This window comes from Tachypleus tridentatus, chromosome 3 (genome assembly GCF_004210375.1).
Source record: "Tachypleus tridentatus isolate NWPU-2018 chromosome 3, ASM421037v1, whole genome shotgun sequence".
Classification (NCBI taxonomy): Eukaryota; Metazoa; Arthropoda; class Merostomata; order Xiphosura; family Limulidae; genus Tachypleus; species Tachypleus tridentatus.
Window position 1 is genome coordinate 118,455,031 of NC_134827.1, and position 24,610 is coordinate 118,479,640.

Below are 24,610 nucleotides of genomic sequence, written 5' to 3' on the forward strand. Positions count from 1 at the left end.
AATGCACAGAATAAAAGAAGTCAAATGACATAAGTGAACAAATAATACAGTGACCTTATTTGCAGTGCTTTTAATATATTTGCTCACACCAGTCAGCTTCTATTTCAACAACCAGCCTGCAAATGCAATTATAACTACCTATAGCTAGTTTGCACAAGTTTCTGTACCACCTTTGATAGATTGTTTTGGCAGGGTATTCATGATGAAACTTTATAAAATGGACGGCAACTGCCTGTTGTGGAGACACAAGTGTAGACGACGACGTTTTGAAAGGCGGAAGACTTTCGAAACATCGTCCTCTACAGTTTTGAAGAAGTGAATTTTATAGAAGTCCGTAAAGAAACACTAGCTTGAAACTTGAAAACAGAAGTTATAACATATGGTCAACACAGATTAGATCACCTATATGCAGAGACTGTGTGAAATTATAGACGAAATGGCACAAATATATCCCTTTAAACACCTACCCAATACAAATCAGGAAAGGGGAAAGCAGATGATAATGTGCAAATTAAGGTTACAACAGGTGGTGTTTTTTATTCTGTGCATTTGTATATCTTATAGTTAACCATTATTTCAACGATTATTAAATCAAGATGTGAAAACAAACAAACAGACAGAACATATTCCGAAAATATAAATAACGAAGAGGATAATAATAATTAAAGTGGCAAATCACCTTGTTTATTTAAATGTTTTGTTTTAAAGCGTGTCTACTTAATGGGTTATCTTAATTGCAGAAATGGAACTCCAAATTGTAATGTTATGAGCCCTTAAGTTATCACTGAACCACAGAGAGGGGGTGAGGCAGCAGCATTCTACTTGCTCTATAAAAATTGTTTATATTTAGAGAAAATAATATTTTGCTCTTAGGTTTGAAAAATAGACATGACTAATGAATAAAGAAAGTGTAATCAACTGAGATCCATTCTGTTGCTTAGCAACAAGCTTGAACGGCTAATATCGCTTAAATTCGGGTATTTGATCATTGTTGTAGGCGCATCCATGGGGTGTTATAAAGCTCGGTCAAAAGAGTAGACCAGAAATTGGAGATAGGTGGTGATGACTATTTGCCTTCCCTCCAGTCTCACGCTGCTAAATTAGAGATGGCTAGCGCAGGTAGCCTTCGTGTAGCTTTACGAAAGTTTCAAAACAAATAAATTTTCAAATAAATAATAAATAAATATTTAAAATTTAAAATTATATGTAAGTTAAATTTTATAAGTTTTAAAACTTTATCATATTTTTAAATTTACAATAAAAATACTTTAAAACATAAAATTTAACTTAATCGAAGGTGGCGCGGATAAAAAAGTACATTTAATATGACGTACTCCCATAATGCAATTTATTTCTCCTCTGTATTACTTCGCCATTTTTAGTTACTTGGATGGTGCTACATTAGTTACTAGTATATATAATTATTTAAGAAAGAAGTTAATATGCGGTATATTTTAAAGTATAAGAAGAATGACATATGCCCAAAGATAATTACATGTATTATAATCAAAGTGCATCTGTGGTAAAAACTATATTGCTTTACCCTACTTTCTCTTCTACTGTTACTAGAATAAGCATTACTACTAAGCTACGTACTAATGATACAATGTACTGGTTGTACTAAAAATACTAAATACAGCAGGTATTGTGTATCAATAACATTGGTTCTCAGACTGTTGGTAGAACTACCAGTGTTATCCTAATGGTAGTGAACTGGTACTGTTTCTGACTGACCAAAAGTATTTCAGGCCTAGCCATACTTGGTTAGGCCTATATCTAAATATATAATAAATTCTATGTAAACGTCATATTCATATCAAGTTATATATTAAAACTGCCACGAACATCTGCAGCCACCGACACTGTTTACTTGAATTGGATGATCTGATGTAAGTAGTGTATTAGTACAGCACATTTTTAATAGTTAGTATATTGTGATTTAATATGTTACTGGCTAGAATTACTTCTTGCTTAATAGAAAGTAATGTAATTTTAAAAAGTTCATTCGTTTTACAACAGTTATGTACTGCTGTTTCTTTGTATTTGGGTTAACATTAGTAAATAATTTTTTTAGCATAACCAAGTTTCTTTCATATTTTACTATTACCTTGATGAGTTTTTTTAAATAGTGAACATGAATAGTTTATAGGAATAGTTTATATTCCACAGTCAGAAAATCATTACATTTACACTGAAATTTGATTTACATATTTAATAATTAATGGAAAAATTAATAATTGTACTTGTAAATTAACCTCTCACACCATGCAAATGTCTCGTTGAAATAATACCAACAAAATATCTGTGATTGATATAAAATAACTTTACCTGGTAACCTGAGAAACTATTAAAAATGTAAAATAAAATGTCTTAATGAAATACTTAGTTGAAAACCTGTAAATTTATATTATATTGGTAAATGAATGAAAACTGTTTAACAACCAGGTGTCCAGAATCAAGTATGAACTTGCATATTTACATGTTAAATAGAAAGTTTATATTTGTTACCAATAAATACATACTTGTTATACATAATCAACACTTCCTGCAGTTCATTGCTCATTTGACATGTTCGTTGGTGTGGGCAGACATATATATATTGCTTTATGTAATATGGACCACATAGTTTATTGTATGGCTTTGTGTTTTTAAATGTAATGAATAAAAAGTATTTATTAATGGTTTTAAAGTTTTGTTTGTGTGTTTTAAGATAGACCAGATCAATGTAGAACATGTAAAGAGCAGCTGTTTTATATATCACTGACTTTTACTGGTCAAACACCCACTCATAGGTTCTAATGTTCACTCATTCATCTCCACAATATTGTGCATGAAAGTTGATTAGTCATGGTGGCCATGCTTGTTGTTTGGCATGCAATATTTTAATATGTTTCTGGAAGATTTATATATATATATATTTGTGACTCCACACTCATATACTTCTGTGATCAGGATTTATAATTCACTAGGATTTCCTATTACTAATTAGTAGTTTGTATATACATACAAAAATAAGCTTCAGTGTACATATTACAAACCCACTTACCATTTAACTGTATGTTGTTTACTATTAAGTATTTATTAGTATTAGATGAGCTACATGTATGTTTGTGAACAGTTTTTGTTTTGAAGTGTATATCACTCCAGTATGTTATATTTACAGAAATCATGTCTGCATAATAATCTGTAGTTTTGGTTTGGTTATTTAAGTATTTGTTTACAAATAAAAACAAATTGCTGTTTTTTTTTATTTCTTTTGTTTGTTATGAGGTTTTACTTGGTGAACTATTGTGAGGTGAGCATTTTGCTTAAAACCATTGGAATAAAAATGTATAGAAAATGGACATTTCTTACAATAAATCTCAATGGTTTAAATCTATTTATTAAAGTTTAATTCCATACATTAACATTTTTGTAATTGTACAATTATATTTTTGCTTGATTTCAGCATGCTCTGAATACAAATGTTGTTATTGAAATTTTAAAATATTTTTAGCATAATACAACATTCATAGCCCCATAGAAGTGTTCTTTTAACAACACGTAAGTTCTGTAGCTTTCATAAGTTTTTTTATTTAAAGAAAATTAGTATTTTAAAGTTGTAGTTGTCATGGTCTGGTGTAAAATGCCTATCTTAGCTTGCAGGTCCGGAACTAGATAAAGTTGACAGATGTTTGGCTTAGCTGGATGATACTGCTCTTGACCATATTGCATTATATTTTAACAATAAGGCTGCTGTTATACCATGTTTATATCAGATTTTGTCAGCCTAAGTAACTCCTTGAATAAGTAAAATGTTACCAAAGAATATTTATACATGTTAATTTAAACAGGGTAAAATGTATTTAATATATTCAACATAACCTGTGGTTGAAAGATAAAAGAACTCAGTTTGATTGTAAGTTTAGTACAAGTCATCAGCTGCATCTCATGGAATGGCTCTTGAGTTGTTTTTTGTTGTTTTATTTTAAGTACAGGCCTTTAGCTCAGCTCTGTCATCTCTTGATCAACTTGAGATCTGTATACAGTTTAGTACTCAGGAGGCCAAGCTCTTTTGATTGATGTATTTGACCGTGCCTTAGGTCTAGTCCTGCTTAGAGATTCTGATGAGTAATAAATATCTAATCAGGTATAAATGCATCTCATATTTGGTGTTGCTGGCACACAATAATATACCTGGTAAAAGGATGAGTAGGTCTTGTAAATTAATGCTACCCAGGAGAATTCCAAGTACTGTGGATCTTAAATATAGTGAATATTGTTTTTATCCTGAGTGATAAAGTGATAACAAAGACAACATTTATTGCTATAAAACTATTGGAAATCTTTGCGTAAAATCAGTAATTGAAATCTACACCAAAGATAAGCATTTTCAGTTTTCTACAACATTTCTTAAGAAATACTTTTAATCTAAAAGTTCAGAATTAGTATCACATGTGAAATTTTTTTATAGAAGCTGCATATAGTCAGCAGAAAGTAAATCTCATATTGTATCCAGTAGTGTGTTACCTCTAATAAAACAATACACATGATAGGTGCATCAAAGTGAGAAGTAATTTAAATTTAAAAGATGTAGAAGTAGTTACTATAAGTTTTGGATTGTGGCTTTCAGTATCTTGGTGTTCAGTTGATTTCTTGAACCTGTGTTTCCCTAATGTCATGAAACTTTGATAGGTTTATTTTCTTATTAGTCAGGAGAAACAACATTGTTTCTTTGTTGTTGAATAAAATCAGGTTTCACATATTTAACAAGTTTTAACCTTTTTTCAGTTATCTAATTTATGGTTCATATGTTATTACATGTGGATCTGTATTACTTAAGTGATCACATAAGCTAGTGTTACTCAACTACTGGTCTACAAATCACTGCCATTCTACCACAATCACTTTGTCTGCAGGGTTGTAGCTATGGCAGATGGAGCAACCTGTAACTCCTTTAGCCTGCCCAGCACTCTTGTGCAATGTGACTGTTGCTACCTAGCCCTAAATGTCACTGAGAAAAGCCATAAGCACAAAAATGTCTTTGTCAGTGTTGCAGTACAGTTTACTTTGCAATTATTTTGTTAGAAATAAGCAATTTTTCAGAAAACTCGCAAAGCAAATAAGCTTTCCACTAAAATACTTTTCAAGAAAAGCCCACAGAAGAAAATCTGTATGCAAAACTGAACAGTTGTACCTAGCGTGGCACATTAGACAATATTATCCATTATGAATGCCATACGAGGCCTGTTTTTCTTTCCAATAAAAGATGATGTTGTGTGTAAAAATATTTTAAAACTTTTATGGGCATCTAAAATATTAAAGTATATCTATGTTTACAAAATTTTTAAAATCTCGTTGTGACTAATTTGTATCATTTACGTTCTGTTAAAGATAGATCAATCAAGGAAGTGAAACTTGGTTGACAGTAAAATAAAACTCTTCTATTTTGTAGACTTGTTCATCCTATAACACTTGTTTGCCTAGTGACTGCTCATGTAGAGTGTTTTATCAAGCTTTGGTGATTCCACTATTAACTCCTTTGAGGTGCTGGCCTCCATTATTGCCAGTGGTGACACATCCAATAAGCTAATCTCTAGAAAACTAAAGCTATCATAACTGTAGTGTATGTAGTCTGCCTTTTACAAATATAAACTTGTTCTATTATCCTGTTGTCTTCAGAATACAGCACAAAGAAATCAAAACCTTTATCCTATTGTTTCTGTATACTGTTGTGAATACACAATCCTTATTTCTCAAGTTAAGACATTTTAACCTATCTCCATAAAGTAACCCTCCTGTCTTCAGAATCTTTTAAAGTCAATTTTCCACCTCAGATAAAGAACCTAAAACTAAACACAGTGGCCTAGCATGGCCCGATGGTTCGAGTGAGTAACTCGTAATGTAATGATTGCAGGTTCGAATCCACATCTCACCAAACATGCTTGCCTCTTTAAGCTGTGTGAACATTATAAAGCTCAGTCAATCCCACTATTCATTGGCAAAAGAGTAACCCAAGAGATGGCAGTGGGTGGTGATGACTAGCTGAGTTTTCTCTAGTCTTACGCTGCTAAATTAAGGATGGCTAGTGCAGATAGCCGTCATATACCTTTGTGCAAAATTCAAAAACAAACAGCATAATAGTAATTGTCTATAAATACCCCTAAAATTATGTTAGCATTACTGCTAATAACATATACTGATGGCTTGAGTAATTTATGCATTATTACACTCAGAGGTAGACTGGTTCTTAAACTTTTACTAGAGAAACAAAAACTAGAATGGGCATACAAATTTGTCATAAAAATCAAAACTGTATGTTTCCAAAAGGGTACACTGGGATTTTTCCCCATGTCACATTAGATGTAACTGTGCCACACTCAGGTTTTTTTTAGTTGTGCTATATTAATGTGATTCAGATTATACTAACCTAAATGTCCTTATTAATGGTCATCTTCCAGATATTACCAGTCAGTCTGAGTTGTTCTGTGTATCTTAACATTATCAATACCCAAGAGTTTAATGCTTGGAGCAAAAGTTAATTTATCTCAGTATCATTACTGCAAATAATAAAAGGCAAAGGTCCAAGCACTGAGACATAACCTCTCATAACAATAGTCCACTGTGATTAAACTTCATTAATAACTATTTTCTGTCACTCAGTCACCTACAATCCAATCACCTAGTCTTTATTTAACCTCCACTAACATGCATTACATAATTAATCTCTTAGTTGACACATTATATAAAACCTTTTAAAGCTTAATTGGAATCTATTTTCCATACAAGTAACATTCTTAAAGTGAACAGATTGGTAAAACAAGTTTTAATATATGTCAGCCTATCTTGAATTCTTTGTTTTCCAATCTCAAGTTTGCCTTCTGTTTGTTGACCCACCAAAAGTAAGAGAGGCTTGCATATCTCTCCTAAAACCCTGTAAAAAGAAAACTTTAGTCCTTGTTTTTGAAATGTCTTTTTACTTGTCAGTGAATGGATAATATGCAGGTGATTCACAGGCTGACCATGGTCAAGGAATGTTACTAACATACTTCTTTCTAACCACAGGAGATGAAACAGCTAAAATCTGACCCCACTCACATTCTCAAAAAATAATGTGTAAACCTTTGAGATTGCTGTCAGCATATTCCAGTTATCTTTAGCATTTATAAAAATGACCTCATTGTTAATTTCTATATTTGCCAGATCCCAAGTTTCCTGTTACTGTCATCCAGTATCGCAAACTGGAGGATGTTAATACATCAGTTGTATCTACTTTTGTATATCTTGTTTATTGTATGCTATGTACTGTGTGGATAATTATCTTAGTGTCAGTTGAGTGTTCAACAGTTTTGTTTTTAGTGTTGAGGAAGACTGATGTAATTTCTTGCTAATTAAAGTTTGTATTTCTCATCTAGAGACTAGATTATAATCATGAAGGTATAATTAGAGAACCCAAGTATGTCATCCATATGGAGTCTCCTCCCATAATGAATGTTGTATTATAGTATTAATATTTACAAATTTATCAAGCATAAATTCAGCTACACCATGGTGTATTAAGTTCTTATCCTTGGTGCACACATGTAACACACTTTATATTCATAGTTCTAGTTGTTTGATATTTGTTCAGTTTCAAATTTGTTGAAGATATTTTTTATTACACATTAAAATTGGGCTAACTGTGACCTAGTGGTTAGTATGCTGGACTGTGAACCCATTTGTTTTGTGGCATATAATGTGCAACTTAGAGTAATGGGTGCATTACAAGATTGGCAGTTTGATCCCAGTATTTAGTATGACAAGTGTAGCCCAAGAATTGGTGGTGGACAGTGTTTACAGCTGTCTTTTATTATTTAACTTATAAACAAATAACCCCAATATTTGTCCAAAATGTTAAAACAATAAGTAGCTAGATCAATGTTTCAATTTCTTCAGGTCAACCTGAAGATAAATTAATAATATAGTTCTCTACTTTATTTTAATAAAGTAAAAGTAATAAAATAAATTTTAATACCCATGCAAGCTGTTTTGAGATACATTTTTTACTTCAAGCAGGTTTCATCTCATCACATAACTAGATCAGGTTTTATTTCATTTATTAATAAATTATGTAACATGTTATCTGTGCAGTTTAGATTTATCAGAAGTATGTGAACATTACTTTTAAATTACATTGTTATTCACTATCTGAAACTACTAGACATAGTCTAGTGGTGACACCACAGTGATGTGTGTATAACAGTTCTAGTAACTGTTGGTCAGTTTCACTGACATCAAGTGTAGCCATCTTCATTGTACAATTAAAGCATTATGATGTTGAATATGTATGAAGTGTTTAAGTTGAGAACAAGTATAATATGATAATCGAAGCAGAAGTAAAATTTGAGTGTGGTGTGTTAGCATTTTGAATTCTCTGTTTTCTAGCATGTTTTTCTGTTAGGCTAAATTTTTTTTTTATCCACACTTCAAAAATTCTCACAGAAAATTTCATCTTTATAATAATATTTTCCTGCTTCTGTTCAAAATGTTTAGCTAAGGTTTAAACTAAAGCTACATCATAATTTTTTAAAACATAAGGATATTTAATTGAATGTTGAATAAAAGAATTTGACATTTAACTGAATTTTAATTAATTAGTTTCATTACTACAACAATGATCGAATAGTTAATGGATATGTAAAAGCGGCTCGTTTGGGTTGAAAATTTTTTACAAAAAAGAGAGGTAACAACTTTTGAACCTGACAGTGATCGTCAGGTTCACAAAAGAGGTAACTCTAACTAAAGCTTGTTCACTCCTCTATGTAAAAAATTTTCTCAACCCAAACGAGCCATTTTTACATATATTTCTCTACAAGTGGGTTTTCTCGACATCACTGATTAGTTAGTTAAAGTTACAGAAAGTTTCTCTAGTGATTGCAGTAATGCGTAAATTCTCTCAAAAAATCAGTGAAGAGATTTTATCTAAATTCTTTTAATTTTGTAGAAATTTAAGACTAAGTAAGTTATATATAGTGTGATTTATGTAAATACTCTTAGGAGATTCACAAATTTATTGAATTTCTTCTTAAAATATTTGGTCATTTATTTTGAATAGACCTTTTGATTGTTATATATTCTTAAAGCTAATTACTAAATCGCAAAATTTAAAAATCCTATAGTGTTACCAGTTGCTAATTGTTAGTAGTGGGTATTATTCTAAAATCATATCTGGTTATTGGTTATGGACAACCAACTGATACTTGGTTCTTAATCAGTTGTTAGTGGCACATATTAGTTTTGTAATGATTTACATAAATGCTGTTAAATATTTTGTTAATTTGGTGATTTTCTCTCTTTTTTTTTTTAGACTTTTATTGGTTTCTGTTGCTATTATGACTTAGGTTTCTCTGGTTTCAGTTCTGTGTTGCAGAGATGCCAACCATTACAGTTTGAGCATAATAATTACGATTTTGGTGTATACATTACGACTATACACTCATACAGACAAATATTTCGACTTGTTGCAACTCCCAAATTATTATATAGGCCTATACAATAAAGTGATAAATTGTTCCCCCAGGGCTTGAAAGGGGTGAAAAGAAAATTTCTAGTGAGATACAAATAAATTTTGATAATAAATAAAGACATAGTCCAAATGGCTACTTGTGATAATCATGTTTGTGCTTGAAATAATAGAAAAATATTTTTATCTCCGACGTCTACCAATAGTTTGAGTGTGGTGCTTCTCCATACTGGGTACGTGGGGGAATCCATAGTTACGTCATCAGTGCTTGTCAGCCAGTCAGTGCTCGAGTAGGTGGGTATTTCTTGTTTTCTAAGTGGCATAGAAACACCAATGCAATCGTTCACAAGATGGAAAAAAAGAGGCCTCGTTCACCAGATTGTCTTGTTTCTGGCAAATCTAAAAGGACTAAAACTATGAATCAAAAATTTAGGAAAGAGTATAGTGCAAAATATCCAGTCATTGTATCAAAAGTCAGTGACAGTCATGCGTTTTGTACAGTTTGTCACATCGATTTTTCTGTGGTACATGGCAGGAAAAACAATTGTTCCAGACATACAAAATCAGCAACTTGCCAACAAAAGGCTGAGGCGAAGACAAAAACGATGCAGATAACAACATTTATGAGTAAGAATTCAGAATATGAAACCATAAATGCAGAAGAGATGTTCACACAATTTGTCATTGCTCATAATTTACCCCTAGCTGTAGCTGATCATGCAGGACATCTATTCAGAAAAATGTTCCCAGACTCTGATATAGCAAAAAAATATGGCTGTGTTAGAACCAAAACTACAGCCATTGTACAAATGTTGGGTTGTGAAGATAACAAAATGATTTCAAGCATACTTACTAATCCACAGACATGGGTGACTCAAAACTGTATCCAGTGGTTGTACGATATCCCGACCCTTTGCTTGGAAAAATTGTTTGTTCTTTTTTGACAATGGTGGAATGGAAAGAAGCCTCAATGGGAGAGAATATTTTCAAGATTTTGGACCACGAATTGACAAAGAGCAAAATTTTATGGGAAAACTGTCTTAGTTTTTCTTCAGACAATGGCTCAGTTATGTCTGGTATAGGTAAAGGTGTGATGGGACACATCTCAAGGTGACAACCTAGCATTTACTTCATGGGCTGTGTCTGTCACCTCATGAATATTGCTGCATTGCTGCCCAGAAAGCTTCCAGAGAACTTCCTTGTCCAGTTTCTGATATATTGATAGATATCCACTATTTTCTGGACAAAAGTGCTAGCAGAAAACAACATTTCAAAGAGTTTCAAGGATTGTATTACAAAGAAACAAGAAAAATTCTACAACTTGTCAACACAAGATGGCTATCACTTGGGGTGTGCTTCAACAGAATATTGGACATGTGGAAGTCATTGAAGAAGTATTTTCACTGTGAAAAGGAAAAACTAGATTCAAAAGGCAGCAAGACTTTAACAGTCAGGATATCCTCTCAACCACACAGGGACATAAGACAACAGTCTCTAAAAGCAGACAAAGAAACATTTGATATAACTCAATATATGTTTAGGCAGTCTGACCTTGAATTAAAGAAGAGACAATCAATGAGTAGAAAATGAAAGCTAACAAGGAAGTAACCAAGAAAAGTTATGTGCAGAGCAAGTTAGATAAGTTAACAGTTTTCTTAGACAACAAAGTGAACTTGTTATGTTGTTTTTTTTCTTCAATCTGCAATTCCTCTATTTGAGCAAGCCTATTTGATATTGCAAAGAGAAGAACCTTGCATACACATTATACATATAACTCTGATTACACAAGTTAAAAATATACTTGTCAGATACATCAAGCCAGAATATCTTGAAGACAACATCACTGAACTTGACTACAGCAATGAATCCTTACACAAATCTGATGAGGCAGTTTCTATTGGAAATGCTGCCAAGGAATGCATTGTTAATTATGAAAAGGACCTGGACCTAATCAGCTTCTACAGCAGTCTCAAGAAATACTATATTGCAGCTACAAATTACATGATGAAACATTTCCCTCTATACCAGGGGTGCCCGCACCCCTAGGGGGTGCGAAGATGATTCCCAAGGGGTGCGAGGATGCCCATGAATAATTAATGCAAATTATATTTTTACATAAGAGTATGCTTTATATTTTTAGCTTTTTTTATATGTTAGTTTTCAGGGGGGGTGCGAGAAATGATTACTGATTTGAAAGGGGTGCAAACACTGAAAAAGGTTAAGAACCACTGCTCTATATGATGAATTTCTGATTCATGTAGAGATTGCTGATCCAAAACTAAAAGTCACCAAAGATTTCTCTTCTCTACACTTCTTCACAGACAGGTATCCTGTCCTTGTCAATACACATGAGCACAACACTATTGACAAGTTGGAAGGGCAATATTTGAATTATCAAATTGATACTTTCTCAGAAACTGTCCTTCAGTTGAATGTTGACAAGTTTTGGGTTCAGCTGTCTACAGTTAAGGATGGAAATGGCAACCAGAAGTACGACATTCTGTGTAGGGTTATGCTTGGAATTCTTACAATCTTTCATTCTAATGCTGACAGTGGAAGGATATTTAGTTTAGTGACTAAAACAAAAGCAAGTTCAGACCAAACTTAAGCACCTCAGTTTTGAGCAGTATTATAACACACAAGATGTGTATGCAGTCAAATAGACAATGTTGTTATAACTCCCAACCATCCAGAGACATTCTCATGAAAGCAAAGGCTGCAACAGCTACAAAACTATTACAATAAGTGTCATAAACATGATATAAACTAGTCCTTACACGAAGGCTTTTTCTGCTTACTGTTTGTGCATGTTCAATGTTGTTTTACCAGTATGTTTGTTACTCTGAACTCAATAAAAGACAATTTCAAAAGAAATTTTAAAATTTATTTATTAAATTCACAAAACACAGTCATAAATGAGCAACCTATAGCAGTAATAAATAACAAGTTATAATAATAATATAATAATAAACAGCTTAGAGACATTGGTCAGGCCTAGTAGCCGCAAATGATAAAGGGCTTTGTCTACAATCTTTTTGCTCAGGCCTTTGAAATAGTTGGCATCTCTGGTGTTGGCATGCTCACTCATCAGCCAATCACAGTTGGGGTGTCTCCTGTATGTAGTTTCATTTCTGTGTTGGAAGGATCTTGAACGTTTGTTTTTTGTAATTGCATTATTACAAATCATCAAAATATTTATTAAATACGTGGTTGAGGTGAAAAACATCCAGTGTTTGGTTTAAATTGTTTCATATACCACTTGTGATTGTGATAAAAAAAATGTTTTGTTCTTTAGCTATCAAACACCATAAAACAAACTGCCTGGTGTCATTCAGAGAATGTTGTTGTTTTCTCTAATGTAGCTTGGAATCTAGTTGTTCTTAAGAATTAAACTTTTCATTTCTCTGTTAGACAATATCTTTTAAAAGATGAAAATGTGTCCTATTAATAACTACTTTTATTTATGTAACATAGTAATAAACTATTACTGTCTTTACATAAATTAAAATCAAGTGTAAGTTGCAAGTTATGAAATTATTTATATCATAACTGTTGTAGGAAAAACTAGATTAATATGTTTATCTGAATATGAAAAACATCTGAGTGTAAGTCACAAGCTAGAAAACTTTTATACTGTAACAAGTTTAAGTCAGTAGTTTATAATATAAACTGTTTGGAGATTTTAGTAACATTCATATATTACAGTTTTCTGGTTTTACATTCATTGTTGGTTGATAAGTTTTCCTAAGGTCAAGTACCATGCACTATATGATGTGATTAAGTAAGTCAATGTATCTTAAGGATCATTCTTTGTTTCCAAGCTCCAATTATTATGGAAACAAAAGGCATGTAATTATTATTCTGGGTTATTTTTGTATGTTAAATGTAATTAATGTATTGAATATATGTGTTTCTCTACATTTATGTGAAACTTATTAAGATGACAACTAATATTTTAAAGTTTGTTTATTTCAGTCTAATATCTCTTGAAAATGGAATCCAGATTTCCTGCTGATAAGGTAAAGTTGTCCAAGTAATGTGTACAAAGGATATGTTACCTGGACTGGTTTTTGTATTCTCACTACAAATCCATTCAACAATATAACATGTTACAAGAATGTATAAATTCAAAACTAGTTTGACAAGATTAAAGTAGTTTTAAAATAGTGTCTGATGAACAGTGGATTATGTTTAACTGAAGTGTATGATATTGTTATTAGTATAAAATTAAATAAAACTGTGAGTAGTCTGATGAACAGTGGATTATGTTTAACTGAAGTGTATGATATTGTTATTAGTATAAAATTAAATAAAACTGTGCATAAGAAGGAATGATTGAGAAACTCTGTTTCTAATAAAGTTCCAATAGTTAGCTTACTTGTAGATGGACTTTTCTAATTGCACTGATTGTTAAGTTCCTTGAAAAGTCCTTGTGTGTGAAAAATAACTGTAAGCAGAGTTTATTTTCATCAAATTAATGCAGTGTTACATTTGGTACATTGTAGGTTTTTTTTTTCACAAGAAAGTGTAAAGTGGTTAGGGACCTTTGTGGTGTCAGAGATAGTGTAAAGTGGTTAAGGACCTTTATAGTGTCAGAGATAGTGTAAAGTGGTTAGCGACCTTTGTGGTGTCAGAGATAGTGTAAAGTGGTTAGGGACCTTTGTGGTGTCAGAGATAGTGTAAAGTGGTTAAGGACCTTTATAGTGTCAGAGATAGTGTAAAGTGGTTAAGGACCTTTATAGTGTCAGAGATAGTGTAAAGTGGTTAAGGACCTTTGTGGTGTCAGAGATAGCGTAAAGTGGTTAAGGACCTTTGTGGTGTCAGAGATAGTGTAAAGTGGTTAAGGACCTTTGTGGTGTCAGAGATAGTGTAAAGTGGTTAGGGACCTTTGTGGTGTCAGAGATAGTGTGAAGTGGTTAAGGACCTTTGTGGTGTCAGAGATAGTGTGAAGTGGTTAAGGACCTTTGTGGTGTCAGAGATAGTGTGAAGTGGTTAAGGACCTTTGTGGTGTCAGAGATAGCGTAAAGTGGTTAGGGACCTTTATAGTGTCAGAGATAGCGTAAAGTGGTTAGGGACCTTTGTGGTGTCAGAGATAGTGTAAAGTGGTTAGGGACCTTTGTGGTGTCAGAGATAGTGTAAAGTGGTTAGGGACCTTTGTGGTGTCAGAGATGGTGGAAAGTGGTTAGGGACCTTTATAGTGTCAGATTTATATTATAGATTTTAAAGATATGTATTGAGATGTCACATTTATTTTACTTGCACACCTAAGTATGGTTTAAATATACATATATTTTATCACACACTCTCAGCATTGGCTACCCTATACCAGAAATGAGATACTTACAACAGTATATGGAGAAATAGACATTTTGTGGAGAACTGGATGGTCTTCATGATGTCACTAAACACCCTTTATATATACACACACAATTAAATTACACCACTATTACCAGTTTACCCTTGAAGAAGAAAGGTCTACCTTTTAAAAGCATTTGGGTTACAGTGGTTTATATTAATTTCTATCAAGACTTGTTGAACTTGCATGTTTTTCTAACATCGTGAATCTCTTTTTACATGTTATTATATGACAGATTGTGAATGTGTGTTTTTCTCAGATAAAAGTGTTTTATTTTTGTCAAACTCTGGGGATGTATTACATAAAGCAGGCTATGTTTGAATTTTGTAGATCAATTTGAGACTCATCCTTGTAACAGGAAAAACAAAGGAATTCATTTTCAGTCCTAGTGATTCAGCTACGGATATTGCCCAACACATATTTGATAACTGGCCTCAAGGTAATGTAGACATTGATGTTCTAGTTTAACCATGTGTGATCTCTCTCACAGTTTTGTTGTGAGTTATGGCATTCTGTTTATGGTGTATGTTCATGTATTAACAAGAGTTGTGGACAGTTAGAATCATTATTCAGTGTGTATGACGTACAAACAAATGCATTGAGTAGTTAGAATATTTATAAAATATATATGTGTTAACACAAGCAGTGGACAGTTAGAATCTTTATTAAATGTGTATTGTGTTAACACAAGCAGTGGACAATTAGGATCTTTATTAAATGTGTATTATGTGTTAATACAAGCAGTGGACAGCTAGAATTGTTCTTAAATGTGTATTATGTGTTAATACAAGCAGTGGACAGCTAGAATTGTTCTTAAATGTGTATTATGTGTTAATACAAGCAGTGGACAGCTAGAATTGTTCTTAAATGTGTATTATGTGTTAACACAAGCAGTGGACAGCTAGAATTGTTCTTAAATGTGTATTATGTGTTAACACAAGCTGTGGACAGCTAGAATTGTTCTTAAATGTGTATGATGTGTTAACACAAGCAGTGGACAGTTAGAATCTTTATTAAATGTGTATGATGTATCTTAAGCTCGGGTTTTCGTTGAGTAGATTCACTTCAAGGTGTTGCAATTTAAATTTAAAAATGTAAATATATTATGCTTCACCCAGTTGGCAAGTTATTTCAATATCTTGCAAATTTGAACATCTTATGAAGTAAAAAACACAAGGTTCTTTATTCAACATTAAAAATTTGAGAATACTTTACCAGTTTGATAACTACTTACAGAACCTACCTGGTCAGACCTGTTTGGTTTCAACAGGTCATAAGTAATGTCAAATCTTTACTGCTACAGGTTTAATATTGTTCATACTTATATGTATGTAAAATCAACTAAAATCTGTATGTGGTAGTAGTTCTATTAGTGAAATGTTCTCCATACCACTGAAGGTATGAACATGTTTATTGGAACTGGAATATTTAATCAGTGATCAGAAGACAATCACAAGATCATGGCACCTGAATTCATCGGTGAAGAATAGTCCAAGGGTGTATGGTGGGTACTTACAGTTTTCTTCTGTCTGTGGTGCAAAGTTGGTTCACCTTAGTTGTTTTTCCAGAAGGAACTATGATATCCCCATGTGTGTATGGGTGAGCATATTTTGTATATTGGTAACAGAAACCATGGTTCTTGAGATGTGATAACTAAGTTATGTTATTAGGATACAATATACAAAATGATTAAAACTGTCAAATGTTCATTTTGTGTAGGGTAATAAAACATTGTGATAAACAGACTACTGTTGCAATGTAGCCTTCTTAAAACTGGTGGGACAAGCTCTTACATTTCAGGCAGTCAGGCTTATGTTAATCCTTGTCATTATATTTGGTTCAAGAGCTGCTTATTTTACTAGGCCTAATATGTACATGTATGCATAATAATGATGAAAAAGCATGTGGTATCTTATGGAATTGGAGTGTTATCTGATAGGGAAATGTAATGTTTCTTATAAATTAACAAGAAGCAATCTATATCCAATTGTTCCCCTCGGTGTGGATTCCTGTACGTGGTGAGGGGACCACCCAAGGAAGGTTCTGATCTTTCAGTTTACCTCCTCTAAGATCTAAACATCCACCCACGTGTTTGTCGTGCGTGGTGACCCGTGAAGGGGAGGAGAGGATCCTAGTGGTTGAGGGGTCCAACCCTAGCACACCACTTTGGCCTTGAATTCCTGTAGACGGTTGGCCTTTGGGTGGCCCCCCTTGGGTCAGTCGGCTGGTCCCCTTGGGCTAGAGTCAACCAAGTACCAGTGTTGGAGGTTCTCAATGAGTGTTGTGGACATTGTGTCTGATGCTGGTGTTTGGGTATAGTGCTCATGAAACCCTGGCATTTGTGCAGTGTCCTTGCATGACATTGTAGTGCATCCCCTCGCAAGGTTCTATGGTGGGTGGGGTCAGTGAGTACCAAAATTTTCCTTTTTCCTATGGATCCTTCAACAAAAATTTAAATAAAATAGTGAAAAACAGTCAATAGGTAAACGACCACGCCTTGAAGACTCTGAGCAGCAATCTTCAACATCTGTAACACCTGTACCCCATTTTCTTATATTACATTCTCTTTCAGAAAAACCTTTAGGGCAAATGTCCCCCTTTTTTTTTCAGAAGTGACTAGAGGAACTTGCTGGCTCTCCAAAGCTTGGATCTGGAGACATGTTGGTTGAAACATCCACATCCCAACACAGTAAACTCCTCTTGAATTCAAAGGCAATTGGGGATGTACCTATTGAGGTTACTCCTCATGCTACTTTGAATTCATCATAAGGAGTTATTATTGAGAGGGATTTGAAGAATGTCCCCGAGTCAGAGATTCTCGCTGGTCTCTCCACTCAAGGAGTTTCTGTATAGAGGCGCATCTGCACTCGCAAAGACGGAGTTACACTGCCGACAGATATCCTCGTTTTGACATTTACATCACCATGTGCACCTGCCACCATCAAGGCAGGTTATCTACTTTGCAGGGTACGGCCGTACATTCCAAACCCTCTCCGATGTTTCTAATGTCAGAGGTTCGGCCACTCAAAGACATCCTGTCGTGGTTCCCTGACATGTGCTCATTGTGGTGGCAAGGACCACGATGTCTATGAGTGTCACATGGACCCACATTGTGTCAATTGCAATGGTTCCCACCTTTCCTATTTTCATTCTTGCCAAAAATGGTTGGAGGAAAAAGAGGTGCAGCGTTTGAAAACAACTCATAACATTAGTTATCCTGAGGCTCGGAAATTGCTGTCTACCACTTCATCTCGGACATATGCTGCTGCACTTCGTTCCACAACTACAGTGGGAGTGCAGACAGATCTCTCTGTGCCTCCAAGAGAAAATCATTTTCAAAACAAATGAAAAGCCTTTGACCTCCATGGTTAAAAAGGTTGATGAATCGACTTCTACACCCATCTCTGTTCCTCCCATACATTCCAACAAACCTCAAGATCACATCCTTCAGTTTCAAATACAGGCATTTCTTCTGATACATCTTTTCCTCCCACCCAACGATGCAAAACAATCATTCGTTCGCGTCCTCAGTCACTGGAATCCTCTTCCAACAACAAAGACCTGCCCAATCAACCCAGAGCAGGATCCATGGAGGTCGATAGACCTCCTCCGAATAAGGACAGTAAGGAAAAAAGACGTGGTCGTAAACAGAAGGGTTCTCCAGCCACTTTGCCTACCCGTCATTAAAAATGGCCATCTTGATACAATGGAACTGTCGAGGTTTACTTTCTAATATGTATGATATCAAAACACTGATTGCTTCCTGTTTCATTTCGAACTGACTGTTTCTTTAACTATAATTGTCCCTTTACACTGGTGGAACTGAAAATGGCCCTTCATTGGTCTGGCAGTACATCTGTTGGACCTGATGATGTACACTATGACATACTGCACCATCTTTCTCCTGCTTCTCTTGATATTTTTCTAATTGTTTTCAACCAGGTCTGGCAGGAGAATGTTTTTTCTGATGCCTGATGCCAGGCTATTATCTTACCTTTCTCTAAACCTGGGAAAGATCCCAAGATTCCTTCAAACTACCGTCCAATTGCTTTGACGAGCTGTCTTTGTAAGACCTTAGAGAGGATGGTTAATGCTTGTCTTGTTTGGTTCCTTGAATCAAACAACCTCCTCTCCCCCACCCAGTGTGGGTTTCGATGACAGCACTCCACCATGGACCACCTAATTCGACTTGAAACATCAATCAGAGAAGCCTTTCTCAAATGCCAACATCTTGTTTCAATATTCTTTGACATTGAGAAGGCTTATGACACAATATGGAGGTATGGAATTTTGTGAAACCTCCATATATATGGGTTATGTGGCCATTTACCCATGTTTATTAAAAAATTTTTAATGTACAGGAGATTCCAAGTTCGTGTGGGTTCGACACTTTCCGTTCTTTGTACAGGAACTTGGGGTCCCTCAGGGCTGTGTTTTGAGTGTCACACTTTTCAGTATAAAGATAAATGCCATCACTGAATAACTCCCTCTCACAGTTGGAAACGGGCTCTATGTCGACGACTTTCACATCTCGTGTCAGTCGTCGAACATGAGATATGTTGAGCGGCAACTACAAACTGCCCTCAATCGTGTACTGAAGTGGACTATGGCGAATGGCTTTAATTTTTCTCTCTCTAAAATCGTTTGCATGCACTTTTGCAGCCAAATGGGTATTCACCCTAATCCTGAACTCTGTATCGGTGAAGTTTTGTTGCCAGTGGTCCCTGAGACCAAGTTCTTGGGGCTTATCTTTGACCATAAGCTGACCTTTATACCACACTTAAAGCAGCTACGGGTCAAATGCAAAAGAGCACTGAACATCTTCCGTGTTCTCTACCGCCAGTTGGGAGCGGATCGATGTTCAATGTTAAAGGTATATCGTGCTCTTATTCATTGAAAACTCTACTATGAATCAGTGGGCTATGGCTGTGCCAGACCCTCGCCTTAATATTCATTGAAACCTCGACTATGGATCAATGGTCTATGGCTCTGCCAGACCTTCGGCCGTAATATTTATTGAAAACTCGACTATGAATCAGTGGGCTATAGCTGTGCTAGACCCTCGGCCTTAATATTCATTGAAAACTCGACTATGGATCACTGGTCTATGGCTCTGCCAGACTCGCCTTAAAGATGCTGGTCCCCATTCATCATCAAGAACTTCGACTCTGCACTGGGGCTTTCTGCACCTCCCCAGTTCAAAGCGTATACGTAGAATCTCATGAACCTTCTCTGCATTTTTGCCGTTTGCAACTGTCTTTACTATATTCTTCAAAACTTCATTCCTTACCAATGCATCCCACCTGGGGTTGTGTTTTCCTTCCTCAGTGGGCCTTACTTTATCAAAACAGACAATCTGCCATTGCTCCTTTTGGCCTTTTCATCCAGGTGCAATTGGATGAATTGGATCTGTTGTTGGATAACATTGTAGAATCCACTAGTCAGCCTATCCCCCCATGGCTTATTGCAGCCCCCAAATTTGACCTTTCTTTAAGTCATCTGAAATAGGCAGATACTCCCGATTGGAAGTACCGTCTTTTATTAACTGAACATCTTTCGAACAATCATTCCATTCCAATTTATACTGATGGTTCCAAATCAGATAATTATGTGGGCTCTGCCATGGTTTGTTGCGGTTCGGTGGTTGCACGCAGAATCCCCTCTACAGCTTCTGCGTTCACTGCTGAACTGTACACCATATCTCTTAAACTGGATCATGTTGAAGCTGAGCAGTACTCTGCCTGCACTATTTATACTGACTCCCTTAGTTCTCTGCTGGCCCTGGAATCACTTCACGTTGGCTCACACCCTGTTCTCGCTGATATTCAAAACTGACTGGCCCATTTCTCTTTAACATCTACTTCTATCCAGTTTGTCTGGATACCAGGCCACGTTGGTATTTGCGAGAATGTGCTTGCAGACACGGTAGCTAAATCTATCTGCTCTAGCACTATCACCGCTGTGCCTGTTCCATTCCATACATGGACTATGGTCCTGTTTTCAAGTCTTGGCTCCGTGCTAGCTGGCAGTTCACTTGGGGTGAGCAACGTGACAACAAGCCTTTTCAAATAAAACCCTATATTGAGCTTTGGCCGTCTAGCTTCCGTAAGGTTCAGAAGGAGGAAGTTGTTCTAAGTAGACTACGCATTGGTCACAGTTTTTTAACTCATCGTTTTCTTTTATCTGGAGCTGATACACCAGTGTGTAGTTTGTGTAACACTCAAATCACTGTAAGCCACATTTTACTTTCTTGCCATTGTTACTACTCTCAACGATGGCTCTATTTTAAACACGTTTTGACTCCCGGTTTGTCTGTAACATTGGACAGTGTTATTGGTGATGGTGACACTGTCCACCTTGATAAAGTTTTTAGTTTTTTAATGGCCATTAATGTTTTTAACCTCATTTAAGTGTTTGATATTTATTCATGACACCTTTTTAATTTTAGTTTCCTTTTCAGAATCTCAATCTCTCTAGTTTAATTTGAAATTGGAAAATGGCCATAACATTAAATAACCCAACACCAGGACTGGAACGGCCAACTTCAGGTGACTAACGCTGCTGTTTGAACTATCCGTTAGTCATCCTGGCGAGTTGTTATTACAATTTTGCTGCATGTCTTTTAACACTTTTATTACTTTACCTTTTGGTACTGGCCATAATGACACACAACCCGGAACCAGGACTGGAAAGGCCAACTTCAGGTGACTGACGGTGGTTCTTATACTTACCTGTTAGTCTTCCTGGCGGGTTATGATAATTACCATTATGTTAGAGAAAGTCCTTTACAACTTCTCTTACTCTGCTTTCTCTCTTAACGTTGTAAACTAGGTGTCAACATTGGTTTTATGCTTTTTCTGTTTTTCAATGATATTTTGTTTTACCTTCATTTCCTTTTATGTATTTTACTACATTTAATTTATTTTTACCTTTTAACCGGACGTTTGTTGCTTTGTGCCATAACTCACTAAATCAATCAGTCAACTATATCCAATTATTCTGTCCACGTGTGTTTTAACAAGATATGCCAATTGTATGAAGATGCTTACACATGATGAATGTCATTAGTGTCCAGAAATATAGATTGTTTTTGTTTCTTTACAGAGTGGGCAGAAGAAGGTGTGTCCAAGGCAGAGATTTTACGATTGATTTATCAAGGCCGATTTTTACATGGGAATGTTACTTTAGGAGGTAACTAATTAAAATCAGCCAGGTTCAGCCATTCACGTTGGATTCAAACTAAGCTGATATTAACTATTTTAAAGTCTCAGAATTTAAGTGGTAGTTTTAAACTAGAAAAGTAGTAGGGAAGTGGGAATGTCGTTTTGTTTTCACTTGTTGTTTCTTTGTTAATTTTGTATTAAAGTCGCTGATAAAAAACAATAAATATTAGATTTAATAAATTATGGTAGACGCAAACTAATCAGTTCCGATAATGTTTTTATAAATACAACATTAACATAGCTTGAAAATTGTTAAAGTTAACCACTAGAATTAAGTAATGGTTCAACTTGTTCTGACAATATTATGCATTAGAAAATGCTATCAAACACTTGTTGAATTATCATGGTATTATCTCAGAATATTCCTAATTGAGGAGAACAGTTTTCTGCTAACTCCTACAGTAACAACTTGTGACGTTTTTTTCTCAGCTCTTCAGCTTCCACTAGGTAGAACCACAGTGATGCATCTTGTACCCAGAGAAAATCTACCTGAACCAAATTCCCAAGGTACATGAAAGTATTTTAAGGAAAGGATACTCACTAAATATTATTATTTACTATTATTATGGTGTTATTATTTCTTAGTTCATTACATCAAGTATTTACAAATAATTAATGAAAATTGGTGTTGTATCTGATCTTCTTTCAACGTGTTAAAAGTGTTTTACTTTTGTAACTTTAGTTGAACTTTATTTTTTTGCTAGTTTTAAATTAAAAGTACAGTTGAGAAGTTGAACATAATTTCTGTTTTGGTAACTTGACAAGTTAATGTTACTTAACGTATTGCTCATTGAGAAGTTGAACACAATTTTTATTTTGGTAACTTGACAAACTAATGTTACTTAATGTATTGCTTGTTGAGAAGTTGAACACAATTTCTATTTTGGTAACTTAACAAGCTAATGTTACTTAACGTATTGCTTGTTGTAACAAATCAATTATTGTATTCGCATGAAAACAGTTTTCTAGTTTCCTGTTTTGGGTTCTCAGAAAATATCAGTTGTTTGCTTTTATTATATAAGAAAAATGACCTATCTAAAATTGTACTATTGTTTAATTATTTTTTAAATATTGTGTGGTTAGTTAAATTTATTTCTCTCTATTGAATGTGCTAATTTAAAGGTTGTTGAAACCGATATTATGTGAAACATTAAAAGTTGATGTGAGATTTGTTTTTTTATTTTTAGATCAGAGACACAAGAGCAAAGACAGGAGCAGTGGGTGCTGCAGTGGTAGTGCGTGCTCAATATTATGAACATAAAGTTCTCATTAGGATAAAACTGTTTCACAAACAGAGTAGGTGTTGTGGGTGGCAGCTCACATATCAAGACTGCTGCTGTGTAATACTATCACTAGGATGAATGCTAAAATGACGCTTTTCTCGTTAACATGAGTTTTCTTCTGGAGACTAGTGTTGTGCATGTGATTGTACTGTCGAGACATGTTGTGCCATCAAGACGGACTGAGTCCGGACGTGCCGAACGAGACTAGACTGAGAAGTGCTACGTTAATCTGTCGTGAAAATACGGCAGGTGAGATTATGCCATCCAGTCATGCTGTGTCAAGAGTGGTGCCATGTGCGTTTGTGCCATCAACACTGGTGCCATTGTAGGGTTTGTCATTGAGACTGGTGTCATGGGAGAGTTCGTCTTCAAGACTGGTGCCGTGCAAGAGTTTGTGATGTCACAGTGGATCCCTCTGACATGGTAGTTACAAATAAGGTTTTACCAACTTACAACATGGATCTAGGACGTAGTTCTTGAGCTGCAAATCCAATACTCCTCAAATGTTTCAGTGTAGTATGTTTTATGAGAAGGTACTCACGTCGCTATAGATGTAGAAAGTTGTCATTCCAGACCGGTTGGTTATCTGTCTTTTCAGCCTACCTTAACTAAATAGATAAGTTGTTAATTTACTGGTATCATGTGGCAGTAGATGCATTTTAAAACAAAGCATACAAGAGTAGCACATTTTTATTGTATCTTTTATAGATTATGGAAGAGCAGAGGTGAACACGATGATAGATGCTGTTCTGTTTTTGTTTGTAGATTTGGCTGAATTGGTTGGGAGAACAAGTGAGATGAATATTTATGTTATATTTTAGTTGGACTTTAACCATCTGTCAGTATTTCTGAAAGAAACCATTGGTAACTACATGACAAAATGGAGAGTCTTGAAGGGCTAGATTGTTGTTTTCTTTGTAAGTTGTTGTAATATGTTTTAATTTTCTTGTACAGTAAAACAAATGAAGGAGGTTATTACCTCAGTGTTTACAGATTTCATTCCATTTTATTTCGTTAAAGTAATAACAGTGAAACCTAGTTTGTTTTTATAGCGATATGCAAATATTCTTGTGGATCACAGACTGAAGTTCATTGTATAAGGGAACAATTTCCACAAAGTGTAAACCACATGATTAAATATGAGATTTACTCTGGCTTTTTAGAATATTTGTTTTAATTTTTCAGATCTGCTGCCTAGAAACTTTTAATCTCATGTAAATATGTGTTGATAAATATAAAGTAATGTAATAAAGAGATGACCAGTTTG

The 24,610-nt window shown here is 34.7% G+C and overlaps 1 protein-coding gene across 2 annotated transcripts; it reads left to right on the plus strand.

Annotated features, from left to right (window-relative positions):
• The first annotated feature begins 1,316 nt into the window (after positions 1-1,316).
• LOC143247858 (ubiquitin-like protein 3) lies at positions 1,317-24,610 on the plus strand. Of its 2 annotated transcripts, none has more exons than XM_076496408.1 (6): positions 1,317-1,889; positions 13,443-13,500; positions 15,168-15,276; positions 21,942-22,028; positions 22,490-22,567; positions 23,248-24,610. In XM_076496408.1, the coding sequence occupies exons 2-6, from the start codon at positions 13,474-13,476 to the stop codon at positions 23,313-23,315; spliced, it is 369 nt and encodes a 122-aa protein (XP_076352523.1). In that variant the 5' UTR covers positions 1,317-1,889; positions 13,443-13,473; the 3' UTR covers positions 23,316-24,610. The 2 variants fall into 2 exon arrangements, with proteins under 2 accessions (XP_076352523.1, XP_076352522.1); XM_076496407.1 differs by having other exon boundaries at positions 13,457-13,500.